This window comes from Vanellus vanellus (assembly GCF_965231255.1).
Source record: "Vanellus vanellus genome assembly, chromosome: 7".
Classification (NCBI taxonomy): domain Eukaryota; kingdom Metazoa; phylum Chordata; class Aves; order Charadriiformes; family Charadriidae; genus Vanellus; species Vanellus vanellus.
In genome coordinates this window covers 7,259,697-7,276,247 of record NC_138912.1, presented here as the reverse complement: position 1 = coordinate 7,276,247, position 16,551 = coordinate 7,259,697, and the positions used below count along the sequence as shown (strand labels likewise).

At 42.4% G+C, this 16,551-nt stretch overlaps 1 protein-coding gene across 1 annotated transcript; it reads right to left on the bottom strand.

Annotated features, from left to right (window-relative positions):
- Positions 1-2,913: 2,913 nt before the first annotated feature.
- On the bottom strand, positions 2,914-15,894 carry SFXN4 (sideroflexin 4). The gene is made up of 14 exons (XM_082486342.1): positions 15,791-15,894; positions 15,616-15,681; positions 13,741-13,815; positions 12,757-12,783; positions 12,592-12,646; positions 11,811-11,836; positions 10,252-10,302; positions 10,101-10,166; positions 9,918-9,986; positions 8,504-8,594; positions 6,742-6,857; positions 5,698-5,783; positions 4,509-4,623; positions 2,914-3,301 (listed from the first exon to the last, which is right to left on the bottom strand). Exons 1-14 carry the CDS (start codon positions 15,827-15,829, stop codon positions 3,224-3,226), a joined length of 960 nt encoding a protein of 319 aa, XP_082342468.1. The 5' UTR covers positions 15,830-15,894; the 3' UTR covers positions 2,914-3,223.
- Positions 15,895-16,551: the final 657 nt, after the last annotated feature.

Here is a 16,551-nt window from a genome sequence, read left to right as displayed (position 1 = left end):
TTCACAACAGTTCTCCAGCGGAGGAGTGCAAACTCGTTGCCACTCTCAGGTTTGGCAGCTTCCCGAGAGTATCCGTACTGTCTCCCTGGGACAGCATTGCTCCCCCCAAGTTACAGGTCCTTAGCATGGGCTGCTGCTCCCCTGTCCTCTTGCCTTGGCTGACCCTTCCCTGCAGTAAGTTGTTAGAGGAAGGCTCAAAAAAGACAGAACTCGCACAAGAAACTAAACTCAGCCCCCCGCTTCCTGCTTTTGTTCAGTGCCAGACGCACAGCAGGAACTGCTCTGCTGCAGGAGACCAGGCGTGCTGCTTCCCCTGACTTTGCCCTGCGCTGCTGTCTTCCTCTAGGGATGAAGTGGAACGGGGAAACTTTGGTTCCCTCACACTGTGAAAAGAAACCTCATCCTCCAGCAACAGGAGAGCAGTGACCTGTGTGTTGCACTCTAAGGATGTTCAATTATGGCAGTCTTCCGAGGCTGTACTTGTACAATTATTTCTGTGAAAGTGATTATTACACTATTTAGAATCATAGAATGGTTTAGGCTGGAAGGGACCTCTGGAGACCATCTAGTTCCAGCCCACCTGCCCTGGGCAGGGACACCTCCCACCAGACCAGGTTGCTCCAAGCCCCATCCAGCCTGGCTTTGGACACCTCCAGGGATGGGGCAGCCACAATTTCCCTGGGTATCCTGTGCCAGTTGTTTAAATTTAGTGCATATTTATCCTTGTCACACACAGCCTTAGCAACACCTCACGTAACATTTTCAGTGACCTTAGAGCCATCTCTGCTATGACCCCTGCCTAGTTATCACAACCACAGGGTCTCCTACCACACTTGTGGAGCTTCTTCCTACCTCATTCCTCCAGGAGAAGGTCTGACCTCGATTTTGGGGCAGGTCAGCAAACCATATGAAAGCGGCTGTATTGGGCCAGACCAAAGATCTGTTCAGCCAATGTCATACCCCAGTGGCCACCAAAATGCAAACATGAGAGCAGACAGATAAGCTATTTACCCCTTCCACTCTCCAGTGGTATGGAGCTTCTGAACTTTTTTTTGCTGGTGTAGTTTCCATGAATTTGGTATCCTTCAGTGGGTTCCCTTTGATGGAAATGCCCATTCTCCTCTTAAAGTCATGTCAGCTTTTAGTATCTGTAATGCCCTTTGGTAAAAACTTCAAAGTTCAACTACATGTTGAGCTATCAGCCATGATGTTAATGGTCAGCTCAGAGCCCAGCCATGAAGCTGCACCGTCCCCTGTCCTGGTTTGAGGCAAAACAACCGATTTTCTGTTCAGTAATTTTACTTTTCAGCTAAGCCACTTCTAGCTAACTGAACTCTCTGAAATTAACGGTGTATTTTTAAGACTGTAGTCTGCTCTCAGACTGATGAGACCTGATTGTTTATCATTTATGCCCAGGCATGGTATGCAGAGAGGCTCCTGCTTATACTCATTGCTATAACACCCAAGGGCAGATGACTTTGTTATATGCCCCGTTGGAGGGTCAGAAGTGGAAAAGTGTAGAGGGGTCCCACCTGTGGGGAGGAGCGGGCAGGACAGGTGACCCAAAACTGACTAACAGGGTATTCCATCCATCTGACCCTCCAGCGGGGCAAATAACGAAGTTGGTTGGCCTTGGGGGTTACAGCAATAAGTATAAGCAGAGCCTCCCTGCATACCATGCCTGGGCATCAGCTATAAACAATTGGTCTTATCACTCTGAGAGAGTGAACACTGTCTGCACAATATGCAGTTAATTTCAGTAGTTAGAAGAGGCCCAGCTAAGAAGCGAAGTTACTGAAAAAATTGGTTCTGTTTTACCTCAAACCAGGACAGACTGACAGCCGAGGAGGACTCTGTTTGTCTGCCGTTGATCCTGATCCATGCATTCCTGAATTCAGATCTGTAATCCAGTTCCCCTCCACCACCAAGTCCAGTCTGGGACTTTCCCAGTGCCAGCTGGTGATGTGATCATCAGCCTGGGAGCTCGACACAGTTTTGTATATCTTTTATATATTTCATTATTCTCTTTTTTATTTTATTAATATTTTCATTAAAGTAGTTTAGTTTCTTTTTTAAACTGTTTCTCTCTCTTCCTCCTCTCCTTGGAGAGAGAGGTGGGGGAAGAGCATCTGTTGTTCATCTCAGTGGCCAGTCCGGCCCAAACCATGACAGATTTATTGGTGCCCAATGTGGGGCTTGACCAGGGCTCTAACAGATTGCCCAAATAGTTTGAATTCTGGATTTTTTTTTTCTGGATTTTTTTTTTTTTTTTAAACAAGAGTCTAAGCTCTGCCAAGCTCATTACTTTTCACTTATCCATTTGGCATTTCACCTGTTTTCCTGTTTTTACATCTGGTAGTGTAAGCTCTTTCTGCAGCTCTTCTCTGACAGCCCTGGCCCCCTGAGTAATTTCGTACGATCAACAAAATCACCGCCCTGATCAACACGCTAACTCTTCTGCCACATGTCAAAAGGCAGCTTTTTTGTTTGGATAAGCACTGTCAACCTGCAAAAATGTAGATTCTTCATCATCCACTACAACGTCAAAAAGCCACAGTGGCTTCAGTGTGAAAAAACAATTTCTAAAGCTCAAGAGGCATCACGCCTCATAATTGCTTCAAGGATGTCGAGAAAGCCAGGAGTCGCTTTGTAACCAAGTTTGACACCTGGTTCCTGAACTTAAACAACTAAATTTAACCAATATTATATTGCCATCAGGGTTGTTTTGTCTAATATCACTTTAATGGCTACCTCACTCATGCCTCATCCTTGAAACAAGTGTTACTAAATACAATGAAACATGAGAAGTAAGTATTCTGAGAAGAACCAGCTTGACTTTACCCAAAGGACTACTGATGTTAATGCTTTTACCAGCACGTCAAAAGCTGCAGCAACAGCAGAACAAACTTTGTTGTATTCAATAGTCTTTTAATTAAGAAATCAATCACAGGAGGAGGCATACAGAACGCAGTTTGTGACAAATGCTGTGTTACAGTGCCTTCTGGTACAAATATCATTTACAGCATTGTTATGTGTACATATCTGTCTGTGGGCTGGGGCTTGCAAAGTCTGCCTCTTTATAGACTGCACCATTATACCCCAAATCTGGTACGTACGCCACCATAAATTCACGATTCAGTCAGTCACATATGCCAATTGAATTTGTTGATGCATTCAGAATTCACTTCAATCAGAGCACACATTTTAATATTAAAGTCAGTCTCTAAATTCCCCTATTGTAGAACAACTCCGTTTCTTCTGTAGATGACTGAATTTCTGCTTCGAGGTCTGCTCGCTTTATCTGCAATGTATAGAAAAAGGCAATCAACACCACCATATCCTGGTAAGTATATGTTAGGTGCTCTTTACTGCATTGAACTTTGCACAAATTGAAATACTGTACTCAGAAGCAAGACTGTATGGGATTTGGGGTTCTTCATTTATTTGGAGGTTTAAGGGATTTTTTTTGTTTAGGGACTTTTTTTTCCTTCTCTGACATTTTCTACATGCACATACCTAGGGGAATAAATATGTTTTATTTAAAATTAGAGGTACTGCAGAGATCTAAACAGAGTATTAGTGACATTATCTCCATTCACTATAGAATCATTTAGGTTGGAAAAGACCTTTACGATCATTGAGTCCAACCGTAAATATATTTGGGTGACTCACCCAGGAGAATTTCTGCTGTGGGCTGAGCAATTGGGAAGCTCAAAGGGAACTAACCAGCCATACTCCCAGTACATAATTTCTTAAAAGTCCCCTCATTTATGTTCATTTAATCTCTTATGGCAACAAGGGTAAAGAGATCTAAAAAAGAGAGATTACAATGCCAGAAAGTTTAGGCAAATAAAAGAAACCACTTAGAATTGCAGAGCCCAGTCTGATTTTCTGAGAATATTCATACAGTGCTGGTAAGAGAGGAAAAAATGCAGAAAGGAACCCCATGCTCCTCTCTCACTTGGCCTTCTCCAAAGCCCAACGTTCAAGGGCTACATCCTCCATTTAAAAACCTGCCAGGAATGTGTACTTTCCCAGGGAATGGATTACACTTCACAGTGCAGTAGGGCAGGGTGAGGAGATATCACGCGTGAGTTGCTTTACCTCTCTGATAAGGTCATGCTGACTTTCCATGAAAGAAAAAAAAATTCATCTACATCCTTCCTTTCTCCAGTAGGACTGAAAACAGTGCTGGAAGAGCCTTTGTTTTAATCTTTAAGACAGCTCTCCTGACCTCACTTGCTTCAGGCTGCTGTGAAAATCTGATAAATCTACATTGAAAAGTGTAAATGTAAATAACACACAGCGCAACTTAGACCTAGCAAGTCCTGTAAGCCCCTGCCTGGTACCTGCCTTCACAAGCAGCCTCTCCGCTGCCCCATTTTAGAGGCACAACCACATTAATCCTATTGATTTTCTCTATGCGGCCTTAAGACTGCTGGCCATAGTTACAGAATGACTACTTAATATAACAATAATCCTAAATCAATCGTAAAGAAAGGACTTACCTCCCCACACTGCGGGAACATACTGAATGAGACTGGTACCATTCCTGCTAATACTGACGTAATCATAAGCATTCTCACTGAAGCCAAAGCACGTGGAGTTTTTGCAAATTTTGCTCTGTCCAAGACATTGAAAAAGTAAGTATGTCAGTTTGGGCTGGAAAAGCAATCTGACACCGAGATAAAGAGCATTAGCTACTATTTTAGTGGTTGAAATTGCACTGAAATTAGTAATAACCTTGGCTTACAAATCCTAAAGATGTTTCCTTACTTTATTTCCTATGTTCTTACTCCGAACTTCCTGTTCTTTCCCTTTGTTTTGTATTTTAACTACAGCATTTTCCAGGCCCAGATTGTCAATACAAGATTAAGAAAATAAGCAGCAAGATCAAAATAACAAGAGAAGGGGCATTAGTGCTTTAAAGTGTCTTGATCCTTTGACTAAGATGTTTTTGCTTTACCCTCTTTCCTTTCAGATTTGCTTCCTCTTGGCAATCCTCCTTTGCCTTATGCAAAATGTATTACTTGATATATTTTTAAAATTTTATCTTACATCTGCATGTATGGCTTCTGATAAGAGGAGTCCCTTAAACTAACAAAGGGGGATAGGGAACTGATTTAGGCATTATCAAATTACCTCTATTATTTACATGACATAGATGATCTCTACCAAAAGCTCAGGGCAGGCTAAGAATTCTCTCATAAAGCATAGAATGAATTCTTCTTATGATACAAGGTTTCTAGACATTGCAAAAGCAATAAAATGTTTTACAATATACGGAAAACTATTTGGAAGTTAAGATCCAGTTTTAGTTGCAAGTTCAAGCACCATATTATCTCTTGAGAAATAACAAATCTAAGCTGAGTGCTGTGAACAGCCTTGACAGCAGACACTGGGGAACCTAAGTGCTGGAAAACAGCCTGTCAGGAGAGCACAAACACGTTTCCTGCATGGGAGCAGAGAGGAAACCCTCATAGTTTTACACAACCTCCTGCAAACCCTCAAAGCATGGATGCGGACATAACCAGATTCGTTTACTTATCTAAATGAACCACAGTAGCTGAACAGAAACTTCTCAGATAATCACTTCTACCAAGGCAAGTAATACCACAAACCCAAGAGGTAACAGCCAGACTAAAAACCAGAACACACGCTGCCAGGCCCCCCCAGCCCTTTTGCAGTACCTCCTACCTTTCCACAAAATATGTAAGCACAGCTGGCAGGAAGAATGCTGTCCCAAACAAGACTGCTCTCGACAATGCTGTTTCTTTAACGGCCTCCAGGGAGAGAGAAAAATAAATGTTGTTAAAGCATTGCTCTGTGCAGCTTCAAATACTGCATGCTTCTGTGAGCGCTTTTTGGTCTAATACTTTTGGAGTTTCAAGCAACAGGTGTATGAGAAATAAAAGTATTTGTTAGAGGAATTCTTAAATGGAAACCAAACTCCCACAAGTGGCAAATAGTCCACTTGTGAGTAAGAAATACCTTAAAAGGGAGCTGAAACTCCTGATGCCATATTGACTTTTCCCACCACAATAATAATTTCACTGAGGCTTGCTTTTTTTAAGTTGTGCTGAACTTCTTCCAAATGGTTATACCTTCTGGGAATCCTAACTATCCTGTGTCAAATTTGAAGTTCTCTCTCCAGGTGCCCACAAATCCTTACACTCGTCTAGCTGTTTCCTCCCCTCTGCACAGCAGCACAGAAAGTGAGGGTGACTGACAGCATGTAAAATATGACTCCTTGCTTTAGTTCCGGTGCCAGGCTCTACAGAGGACGTTGATGAGCAAGGCAAGGAACAAATACAGAGTCAGCTTGCTCAGCAATTGGAAGCTAAGGATAAAAATGCACTATCACACTGTAGATCAGGGCATTACCCTTTGGGAGGCACAGCCTTTAAATAATATTCCCACTATCAAAGGTGCAAGCGATACGTACAACACAAGGCTTTTCTCTGAGGTGTCCCATTAAAAGAAGGTCCAAGAGTCTTGCCTGTGCTAGTGCCTCCATGGCTTACCACTGGCGCTCTGTATACTGGTCTGGGGAAGCTGCCGAGCCTTGAATACACAAGGGTTGTGGAACCTGGTTCCAGAGACTTAGTCCAAGCCTACCCAAAGATTCAGCACCTGATCTGGGACTCCACATCTCAATATACCCAACTCTATCTACATCACATTCAGCTCTTAGCAGGGAATGAAAGGCAAATCAAGAGAGGCCTCCACCCCCTTGCCTACCTTCTCACCAGCCTTCTGTGACACTCCTACAACCTTGCCATTCCTGTCCATCACTTCAATTCCATTCTCAAATTCTGGGCTTCTCACCACCGCCGCAGTAAATGCACTCATCAAGCCTGCAGAGTTAGAGGATTTTGCTTTGAAAAATCCAAAAGGACTATCTCAATATTGACATTCATAACTATATGCATTTTACACTTCCAGTTCAACAGTTCACAACTGAATAAGCTGGCAGCTTAAGAAGAGACTGCCCCATAAAAATATACTTGGGATCTTAATTTTTGTTTCAGAAGCTTGAGCAAGATTTTAAGGCTCCAATCCTAAAAGGTGCTTTATCATTACAGACTCAGAGCTTTCAGTAACTGCCATCCAGCTTAAACCAAGAGTACTTTGTTCCTAAGAGAAAGGGGAGGGGTTTGTGTTGTGGATAGGTTTTGTGCTGGTCAGTGCAAAATCCAGCACAGAAAAGAAGACCCTGAAGGGAACAGACTTGAAGTAAAGGCTGCATCCCTAATTTGAAAGGGAGGGTGCCAGGGGAACACCGGCTCTAATATATTCCATTATGGCCCTTCTCTGCCCAGCTGTGTGTCTGTCACAAGTGGCAGTGCTTCAGCTGGATCCTAGACAAAAATGTTTCAGTCTCCTCCAGATCTAGCTTTATAAGGTAGCTGAAAACATCCATCCCATAGTCAGTCACTGAAAACACAAGCCTAAACCACTGGCACTTACAAAGGCCGTATCAAACGGGAGTTAGTCATCTAGCTGAATCTCTCCTTTCTCTTTTCTAGACCATGGTCTAGGCATAACGGGGCATAGTCTGTCAAACTGACCTTGCTTGGAATAGTAGGTTTGTCTTTTTATTTGTTTTTGGCAGGGCTGTTCAATAAAGACATCAGTGTAACAGCCGGCACTTTTCAAATGCTGGACTAATACTAATCAATTACCCTCAGGTTTCTCTCTATATTTAAGAAAATGGAAGCACATTTTAACACCTGCTCCAAGCGAAACAAGTCGGAAAGCTCTTATGCGGATCCTTGGAAAGATATGGGTAGCCATCTCACATAACTTGGAACAGAGGAGATGACATTAGTTTTAATTTTATCAGTTTCCCCCTAGAAAGGCCAAAAATATCTTTAATGGCATCAGAAAAACAGTTAATGACATCAAATAGTTAAACTTGTTCTCGTACAACTTCACCATGTCAGTAGAGCTGTTTCAGTAATGAACTAAGGCCCATTACTTTGCAAGGTTAATAATATCCTGTTGTAACAACTCCCACTTTCTACACTGTCAGCAGTTAGGCAGTCAGCAGCAGCCCCAACCTGAGTAAGAAACTATGCCAGTGCACACCTAGAGCTGCATCGCACTCTGCTGTCATGTATGTGCCACACCAGGTCATGCCCGTTCGAGCGCTACTGCCCTCCTGATCCTTTCAGGTATAATGTCCAGGCCAATGAAAAATGCCAACTGCATCCCTGGATATCTTAGGAGAAACAGTTGCATGTCATGCATACAAAGGTCAGAAGAGTGCTCTGCAGCAATAAAACCGAAAACCAGCAAGCATCAAACAGAGGTCAGCTACACTGAGTAGTAAGAGTTAACTGTCACACAGAAAGGACGGTATCCAGCAAAGACAGTCAGAGAAGAAGGCTAGGAAACAGTTCAACCACATCTGCGCAAGGGCAAGAAAATTCTGCAGTCAGATGGGGGCAGCAGGTGGCCCTCAGACCAGCTGCACGATGTACAGTTTCTTTGTACTCACCAAGAAGAGGAGCAGGTAGAAGTTTTTTGACAACTAGTTGCGTTAACGAACTCTTCAATGTGTATCGATTCATGAAGACGAGAGGAAGAGCCTAAGGCATTGGGAGGAAACAGGAACCTTCTATTAAAAAAGATATGCAGTACTTCAGTATGGGCCACAGTTCAGGAAAATCTATCTGTGACTCAGTACATAGTTACCATCTATAAAAATAAACAAACGCCTTGGTTTAACATTCCAACAAAATACCTATGTTCTCTAGTCACTGAAGGTATTTGTAATTTCTCTTTTAGACAAGAATATAAAATATTATGATAAAAAAAGCATAAAACATTATTATGTAGGGGACAATAGCAGTATGAATACAAAGACAGAAAAAGGAAAACAACTATCTCTGACTAATATTCCTTGGACATCCATCCAACTGCCCTGTGACACATACTGCTCTCTGCCCCAAACAGGACACCTGGTGCACTTGTGCATTTGTTCCTGATTCTCTGCAGTTTCTATATTCCCATAACACACTTGCAGGAAGTTACATTTAGGAATAAACGGCCAGGGCACCAGCTAGGGCTCAGAGTCTCCCTTGGAGGACGAAGGGGAAGAACTCCCACAGTCACCCATGGGCATAGCTGCCTCTTCAGACCTCTGTAAAGTCCTGAGCACTGCTGGCCCAACTGTTTTGCTTAGTGGACAGAAGTGAAAGTCCATCTAACAAAAGCAGGAACAGCCATAATCTTCTGCCAGAAGGCTTATAAAAATCACTGTTTAGTGTGGAGAGTGAGGAAATGCATTATAGGGGCATGGACACTTGTAAAGAGTGTCATGAGGATACCAGAGCTCATTCTGATGTAGCAAACTCTGGAAACCACAAATTCCTATTCTAGCACAGCACAGAGCTTGCTAAGTAGCCCCGCAGCCACCCAGCCCTCCCGGAAGGCTAATTAACCTGCATTCAGTGTAGTATTTTCATGGCTATGCTGCTTCTGGGATCTGACCTAACTCTATCCAGTATGGCTGCCTGCAGATTTCACCACTTTTTTAGAGCTAGACAGATCTCTTCCACAGCACCACATCAAAAAAAAAAAAAAGAAAAAAAAAAGAAAAAAAAAAATCAACCATAGCAACCCAGTGTTATTCTGTGTTTGTAAACCCTGGCCATTTCCTCTCACCACCCATCTTCTAAGTTTGCAGAATAATAAAGAAAAGGACAGAAGGGGAAGCGTCAGAGGAAGCCAAGCAAGGTATTGGCTGACAGATGATTAGGAAAATTCTTATTCTCAACAGTTCTGGGGCAAGACATCAGAGTACAGCATTAAAGCACAATTCTGAAGGATATCTGGTAGTGTGGTTATCTCAGCACCTAATCCTTCTCAGAAGAGCTTATTAGGAAAGCAATCATTGAACAAATACATACACCAATACAGGCTGCATAAGAAATGGCTCCCAAGCCGTGGAAGATCTGCTTTTGTTGAAGCGAGTACTCCTAAGAAGGGCAGAAGAAACATACTCCGTAAGTGCATTTGTAAAACAATCATAAATCATGGTCAAAAAGGTCTTGTACACTTAAGATAATTTCAAAAATAAAACAGACACATACTTCAGCCTTTGCAGTACCATTTCCATTTACCAGGGTGAATCCTGTGGTATATGTGTGAAACACAAACTGCAGAAACGAGAGATTGTAAGCAAAAATTAACTTGGGATTGAGACTAGAAGACTCATAAATGTAGAAAGGAAGAGGTAATTACCTGACAAAAAAAAGTGTGCTTTGCCTGGAGCTGAAGAGATGACACAATAACCTGAGAGGAAAAGCCCACAAGAAAATTAGGTTTGATAAATCTAGAAGTTTTTAGTGAGCAGTGGTGGGCACGGAAAGAACTGCTATGTTACTATTTGCAGCAGCATCAAAGGCTCCAGTCAGTACCTGAAGCCATGTGCCTTGATTCTCGGCTAACATATTTTCTTGCCACAGATTTGACATATGCACTTTTTCTATCCAATATAAAAAACAGAGACACAGTGATTAAAACATTCTGTGCAAGAATATTTGGGCAAGATGCTTTCTTACCCAAAATAAAAAAACGCATTTGTACCTGTGAAGCTTAAATAGATACAAATAAGATAACTAAGATAATAAAAATGCAATTAAAATAGTGAATGAGAAAGGGTCAAATTGTTTTGGCTAGTGGGGATATACATACTAGATCTACCTGATCTAACAGCAAAGATTCTACAATTTACTTCCCAACTCAGACATTGAGTATCACAGAATCACGGAGTTTTCAGAGTTGGAAGGGACCTCTAGAGATCATCTAGTCCAACTCCCCTGCTAAAGCAGGATTGCCCAGAGCACATTACTCAGGACTGCATAAGTAAGAACTTCAGTTTTAATAAACCACGGCCTTTCTTGAGTTCTGGGCTACCAGATGTGGAACTCTTCCAAAGAACACAGTCAATCAAGATACGGCAAATATTCAATAGGAGTGAGGGCAGGGAATGCCCAAAGCCTCAGAGGAGGACCAATAATTCATTTAATATTAGCGGATCCACTACCTTTATTATTAATGACAGAGCTGAATCTAACCATATCTATGAAAGAGCATTAAGCTGTAAATACCAAAAAGAAATATTTCTGTTAATTCTATTACTGTTCTTAATGATTTAACAGTCATCAATACTTTCATTATACATTCTAGTAGTGCCACGTAAGTTCATGCTGTAATCCCTATACGGAATGACATCTCTCAGTATGTATACCCATATGCCAAAACCAAAGGCAAACACATCTAAATGAATAAACATGCATATAATTACAGCTACAATTTTTATGAAACAAAATGGTGCAATTTTGAGCACTGTAACAAGAGTTTGTTTTTATATCTTCTGTAATTTCTTGACAACACCATTTCTTACTTGTAAATCCTATTCTGGGTCAGAAACACAGAATACAAGGCTCTAACTGCTTCCTACCAGTTTCATTTTTTTTGAGGTTAACAGACCAAAACCAGACCTTGCTCTCCATGCCTAGCAAATTTCACCTTGCATCAGAGAGCTGACCTTCACACATGAATGATCTCTTTGCATACTGCTGAAGGAAGATAGCTAATAGGTTTGGACTTCCAATGATGTTCTCTACGGACTCAATTTCTAGATTACTCAGCAGTTCCCATAAAATAAATGTCTTTTAAAAGCCTTGTGCTGAAAATACAACTAAGAAGCCTAAAACCTTCTATTCTCTCCCTCCAACCCCCGGCTTTGGAAAAACGTTAAGCCCCATGGTACACTAGTACCTTTCATGATTACTCACCAATGGAAGAGAGATGGGCAGGAAGGCTAAAAAGAAAGAAAACTTAATTTCAGTAAAAACAACTGCTGAGTCTTGATTTTGAGCAGAAAATTCCCCTAACTTCCCCCCCTCGTTTCAGCTCTAAGTAAAACATTCACCCACAAAATCCCCACCATCACCATGGACTTAATTCTAACCTTTGTCTCTCGTTCCTCATTAAAGAAGTCAGAATATCCAGTCACAGCTTATAGCCCAAAGGAGCCCTTGTGAACTCCACTCAACGTGGCTACTCAGAAACTACATAACTGAGTTTTGAACTGCTCCTCCTTGCTCTATTAAAAAAGAGAGAGGTGGCCACAAATGCTGTCACAGCTGTGAGTGGTTATCCGAGGTAATTGGTACACAGCCTAAGTATGGTTATATCTGATTAACAACCTGTGCTGTCTTGGCTCCCTAAGCATCACCCCAAGCAGACTTTAACTGCTACCACAGCAAATAAATTCATACAGTAGCCACATCCATCAAGTGAAAAGTAGGCTGTTTCACATGTGGAGGGATTTGGGAACTCATTCTGTAGTGACAAAAAACAGAGACAGGTCAGACTATTTCCACCTAGCTGAGCAGACAAACTGTGAGAAAAATTCCTCAAGAGGACCATAGAAATAAATAAATCTTCAACAGACATGACAATGCAACTAACAGAAGTAAGAGTCTACTTGTTTTTCTGTAAGGAAAATTACTATGAGCTGTTCCCCCTTGATACTTCAGTCACATACACAAAACTTCTCTTATGGGAACTTACCTGAAGGTCTAAACAAAACAGGAATTATCTTGTCTGTATCAGGATGTACACTAGACTTAAAAAAAAAAAGAAAGAAAAAAGAAAAAAGTCAAATTATACCACCTTTGCCCTACTTGCATAAGAAAGAAGAAAAAAATAATATTTCTAAATATTTTGTAAACTTACCAGGCTTAGCAGGAACGCTTGTTTTGTCTAAACAATTTGAAAATTAGGTTAGTAATCAAGTTTCAGAAGAGACTGGGCAAAATATTCTTTCTACATTTATTTTATCTTCTTTTTTCCAATAACTTACTTTTATACGGAATGCCACATATATATACAACCCTTTAGTTATTTTTTCCCTAAAATTTCTCTCCATATACTCCTTGTTGAATATAGCTTACTTACATCCCATGTACTGTGTAAACACACCAAAAACGTACATTATGGCAGGACAGAAAGTTAATTTTAAAAAGCTAAGCTAGTAGGTATTTTAAAACAGAAAACAACAATTCTTAAATATGGCTAAAAGCCTAAACACTTATTTCAAGACTTCAGCTTTTCTGGAATCACAGAAGTTTTTATTTCTCCTTTCAGACTTTGACACACAAGGTACTAAATGCTGCATGGGAAGAGCCAAGCCTACCGTGAATCAAAAGAAAGACTCCTCCTAACGAAGCAAGGGCTCAGCACTACTTTCCAGCAATTCCATGAGCAGGTTTCCCACCCAAGAACTGCTACTGCTCACTTTACGAGATGTGAAACCAAAACAACCTGCCCTCTATACAATGATGCAACATCAAAGATTCAAGATGAGCTCAGTAAGCGTTTTACAGATTTGTCACCTGCCTGTATCATCCCAGCTGAGGACAGACAGGCTTAACACAATGATTCCTAGAGTATTCCAAGAATGTCTCCTAAACTCAGCTATATGATACACAACCTCACATCCTTCAGGATGATAATACTGCAGTTTGGCATCAGTAGTCATCCAACGAAATTCCTACCAGATTCATAGACTAGAAAAATCTCTGTAGTAATGAGTTTTTCTTGTGTTATCCCTTGCCTCTGGGTCTCTGTATTCTGTCTGCTAGATCTTATATTGATAGCAACTATTTCAGCCATGAAAAAAAGGCACCTCTATTTTCAATAAACTGTGCTTCAAAATACCTGGTCATTCTGTATGGGCTCACTTAGCGTCTTTCCACTGTTCTGTAATAATAACCTGGCTCTTCTTATTTCATCCTATATTTGAGAAAAACACAAACCAATCAGAAAAAAAATAACTCAGAGTTCAATATTCTACAGTGCAATATATCAGTTATAAGAAACATTAAATACAAACCTAAAATGTCAAGATAATGCACCTGTCCTTCACCAAAGCAGTTAAAGCAAGAACAAAGCTCAACACCAAACTAATTCACAGTCATAAAAACTTTCAGATTATTCAGGCCCCCTTGGTCCCTTTAAGTATCAATCCTTCAACTGATTACATAAATGCACCTGAACTTTAAGCATATGAAAAGCCTCACTGAAATCAAGAGCGTTATTCTTGTACTTAAAGTTATCCATGTGTGCTAGCAAATTCAAAGATTTTGCCACTGAAGCAACAATCTGATATCCCCACAGGCACCTAGAAGACTATTTTTAAATGAAATTCCAAACCAGACTTTTAAAATTACCAGAAACAAGTCACAACATCACTAGATGTTCCTGCAGGTTCATCAATGTGTGACTGAGTTTTGGATTATATGCTCTTCCTTTAAACTTGGCTTAAGCTTTTAATTATGGAAAACAGGTCCACTTAAACAAGAGAATAAAACTGTAACCTCATGTAGTTATCCACAGTCTACACAAAAAGCCACTGCTCTTCGGAGAATTTATGAGATGACCTGACTTTCTTCAACAGGCACGTCTCTATTCGCAACTGTGTACTTTAAGGAGGTGTGAACTAAACGCAGATCTCCAAACCTCTAAATGTACTATAAAATTTTCTTGTTGGCGTATACATATATATAATGTACATTTACTAAATTTGTACATGTAAACATATAGAGAGGTATGTATTCATATCATATACACATATACATAGAGATAGATGAATAGATACGCACTAACTCTGCAAGTGACAACGAAATATCTCACATGCACACATTTTGGCAGTGTTCTTTTGCTTTAATTGAGTTTTCCCTTAAAAAAAAAGTTGATAAAAATTCCTTTAAGATATCGATCAGCCAGCCAACTCTCATACAACGCGCTGTGCTTTCTCCTCTGTCACCCCAGACAAAACTATACAGGAGTGGATCAATACAAAAACATATCTTTGCCAGACGTTTGCTGTCACAACAGTTCCTGAAATTTAGAAACTAGACTTTATGGCCGACAACTGAGTTTTAAATGGAAACTGCTTCTCCTCGCTCAATTAAAAGATAGGTGGCAACAAACGCTGTCACTGCTGTGAGTGGTTATACGAGGTAAGCAGTAAACTGCCTAAATTGACAATTATTTTAACAATAATTACTGTTAAAACTGTAATAACCATTCTCTGGTATAAAAACGCCTTATGAATCAGGTGTGCTCCCTTTTAGGGTTCATAAATATTGTTAAAATTGTAATAATCACGCCCTGGTATAAAAAGGCCTTACAAATCAGGTATGCCCCCTCTTGGGGGTGGGTTCTCTCTGTACAGCCACTTGCAGGAGAATCAAAGCGCTCCGCGACCTCCAGCGTAAGCTGCACCCCACCGATGGGTACGTGCATCAGCCTGCGGAGATTCTGGGTGGGGTTCAGCAAACCTGCCTTCCCCGAAGCTGCGACAGCTCCACATCCCCAGCCCTCCGGCCGCAGATCATTGAGGATCAGCCTGCCCGGCTGTCCCCCTTGTCTTTGGGGGACCGGGGGAGGGGGGGGGGGGCGATTCTTAATTGGGCTAATTGGCACAGCAGCTACGGCCTAAACAGGGCTGCCGCAACGGTTGTGCCTAGGAATGCCATTTGTTTTATGCAATTATGTACAGAAACGCCGCGTGAAGAGGCCAGTACTCACAGAGGATTTCAGGAGCAGCAGGGGATCCAAGACGTCCACCCAGAGAAGAAGCCTCTGGAAAAAAGACTAACGGAGACACGTTTCAGGGGGACGAGGAGTTATTTCTGAGGAAGGGAAGGAGGGAGGGGGGGGGGCAGCCCAGCCCAGCCCGCCCCAGCCCTCCCCAGCCCCTGACCTGTCCCTCCGCCCTCCAGAACCGCAAGTTGGCGTCCATGGAGCCGCGGCACCGGAAAGGCGGCTGGGGGGAGCGGTCCGGCTGCTGCACCCTCCGCCCGGGCCTCGTACCGCCGCGCCGGGATCCCGCCCGGCCCTGCCGCGGGGTAGGGCTGGCGCACGCGCCGCCTTCCCGCCCTGAGGTGCCGCCCGGGCTCTGCCGCGGAGGAGGGAGGCGGTGCGGGCCCGCGGCCTGCAGCACCCTCGGGGCAGGCGCCGGAGCGAGGGGGGAGGGAAGCGGATCGTGGTTAGGAAAGGTCCGATCGCCCTTTTCCCGCTTCCAGCAGCGACCCGGGAAGGCAGAGCCAAGGAGCAGGACGGGTAGAGAAACCCTCGGCGTCCTCCACATGGACTTAACACGGCTGAGATGAGGGAAGGAATCAGCCAGGTAACAGATCGGCGCGTCGCTGCCCTGTGGTTTCACAGGCACAAACAGCTGCCACCAACACCACCAGCGTGTTATTTTGCGTTACAGAGCCGGGCAGGGGTTTAACTTCACATACTGCAGGTCCAGGAGACCAGGTTTATTGGGGAAAACTGCATGGATGCTTGCGGATTTCCACAAGACTGAAGTAAAACACTGGGACCAAAAAGATTTGCAAGTACTGAAAGCTGGAGCATCGCCCGGCACCGCACAACACCAGGCTCGGTTATTGATCCTTTCCCATATGTTGCAGCATTGGTACCTGTGATAAAGCTAACTTAGGACATGCTTTGCCAAGG

Coding starts and splice junctions, on each gene's coding strand:
- SFXN4 (XM_082486342.1), bottom strand. CDS start 15,829: ATGGACGCCAACTTGCGGTTCTGGAGGGCGGAGGGACAG. Junction 10,167..10,251: donor AGCACACTTTTTTTTGTCAG/GTAATTACCTCT, acceptor TCGTTTCTGCAG/TTTGTGTTTCACACATATAC. Junction 8,595..9,917: donor CTTATGCAGCCTGTATTGGT/GTATGTATTTGT, acceptor CCAATGCCTTAG/GCTCTTCCTCTCGTCTTCAT.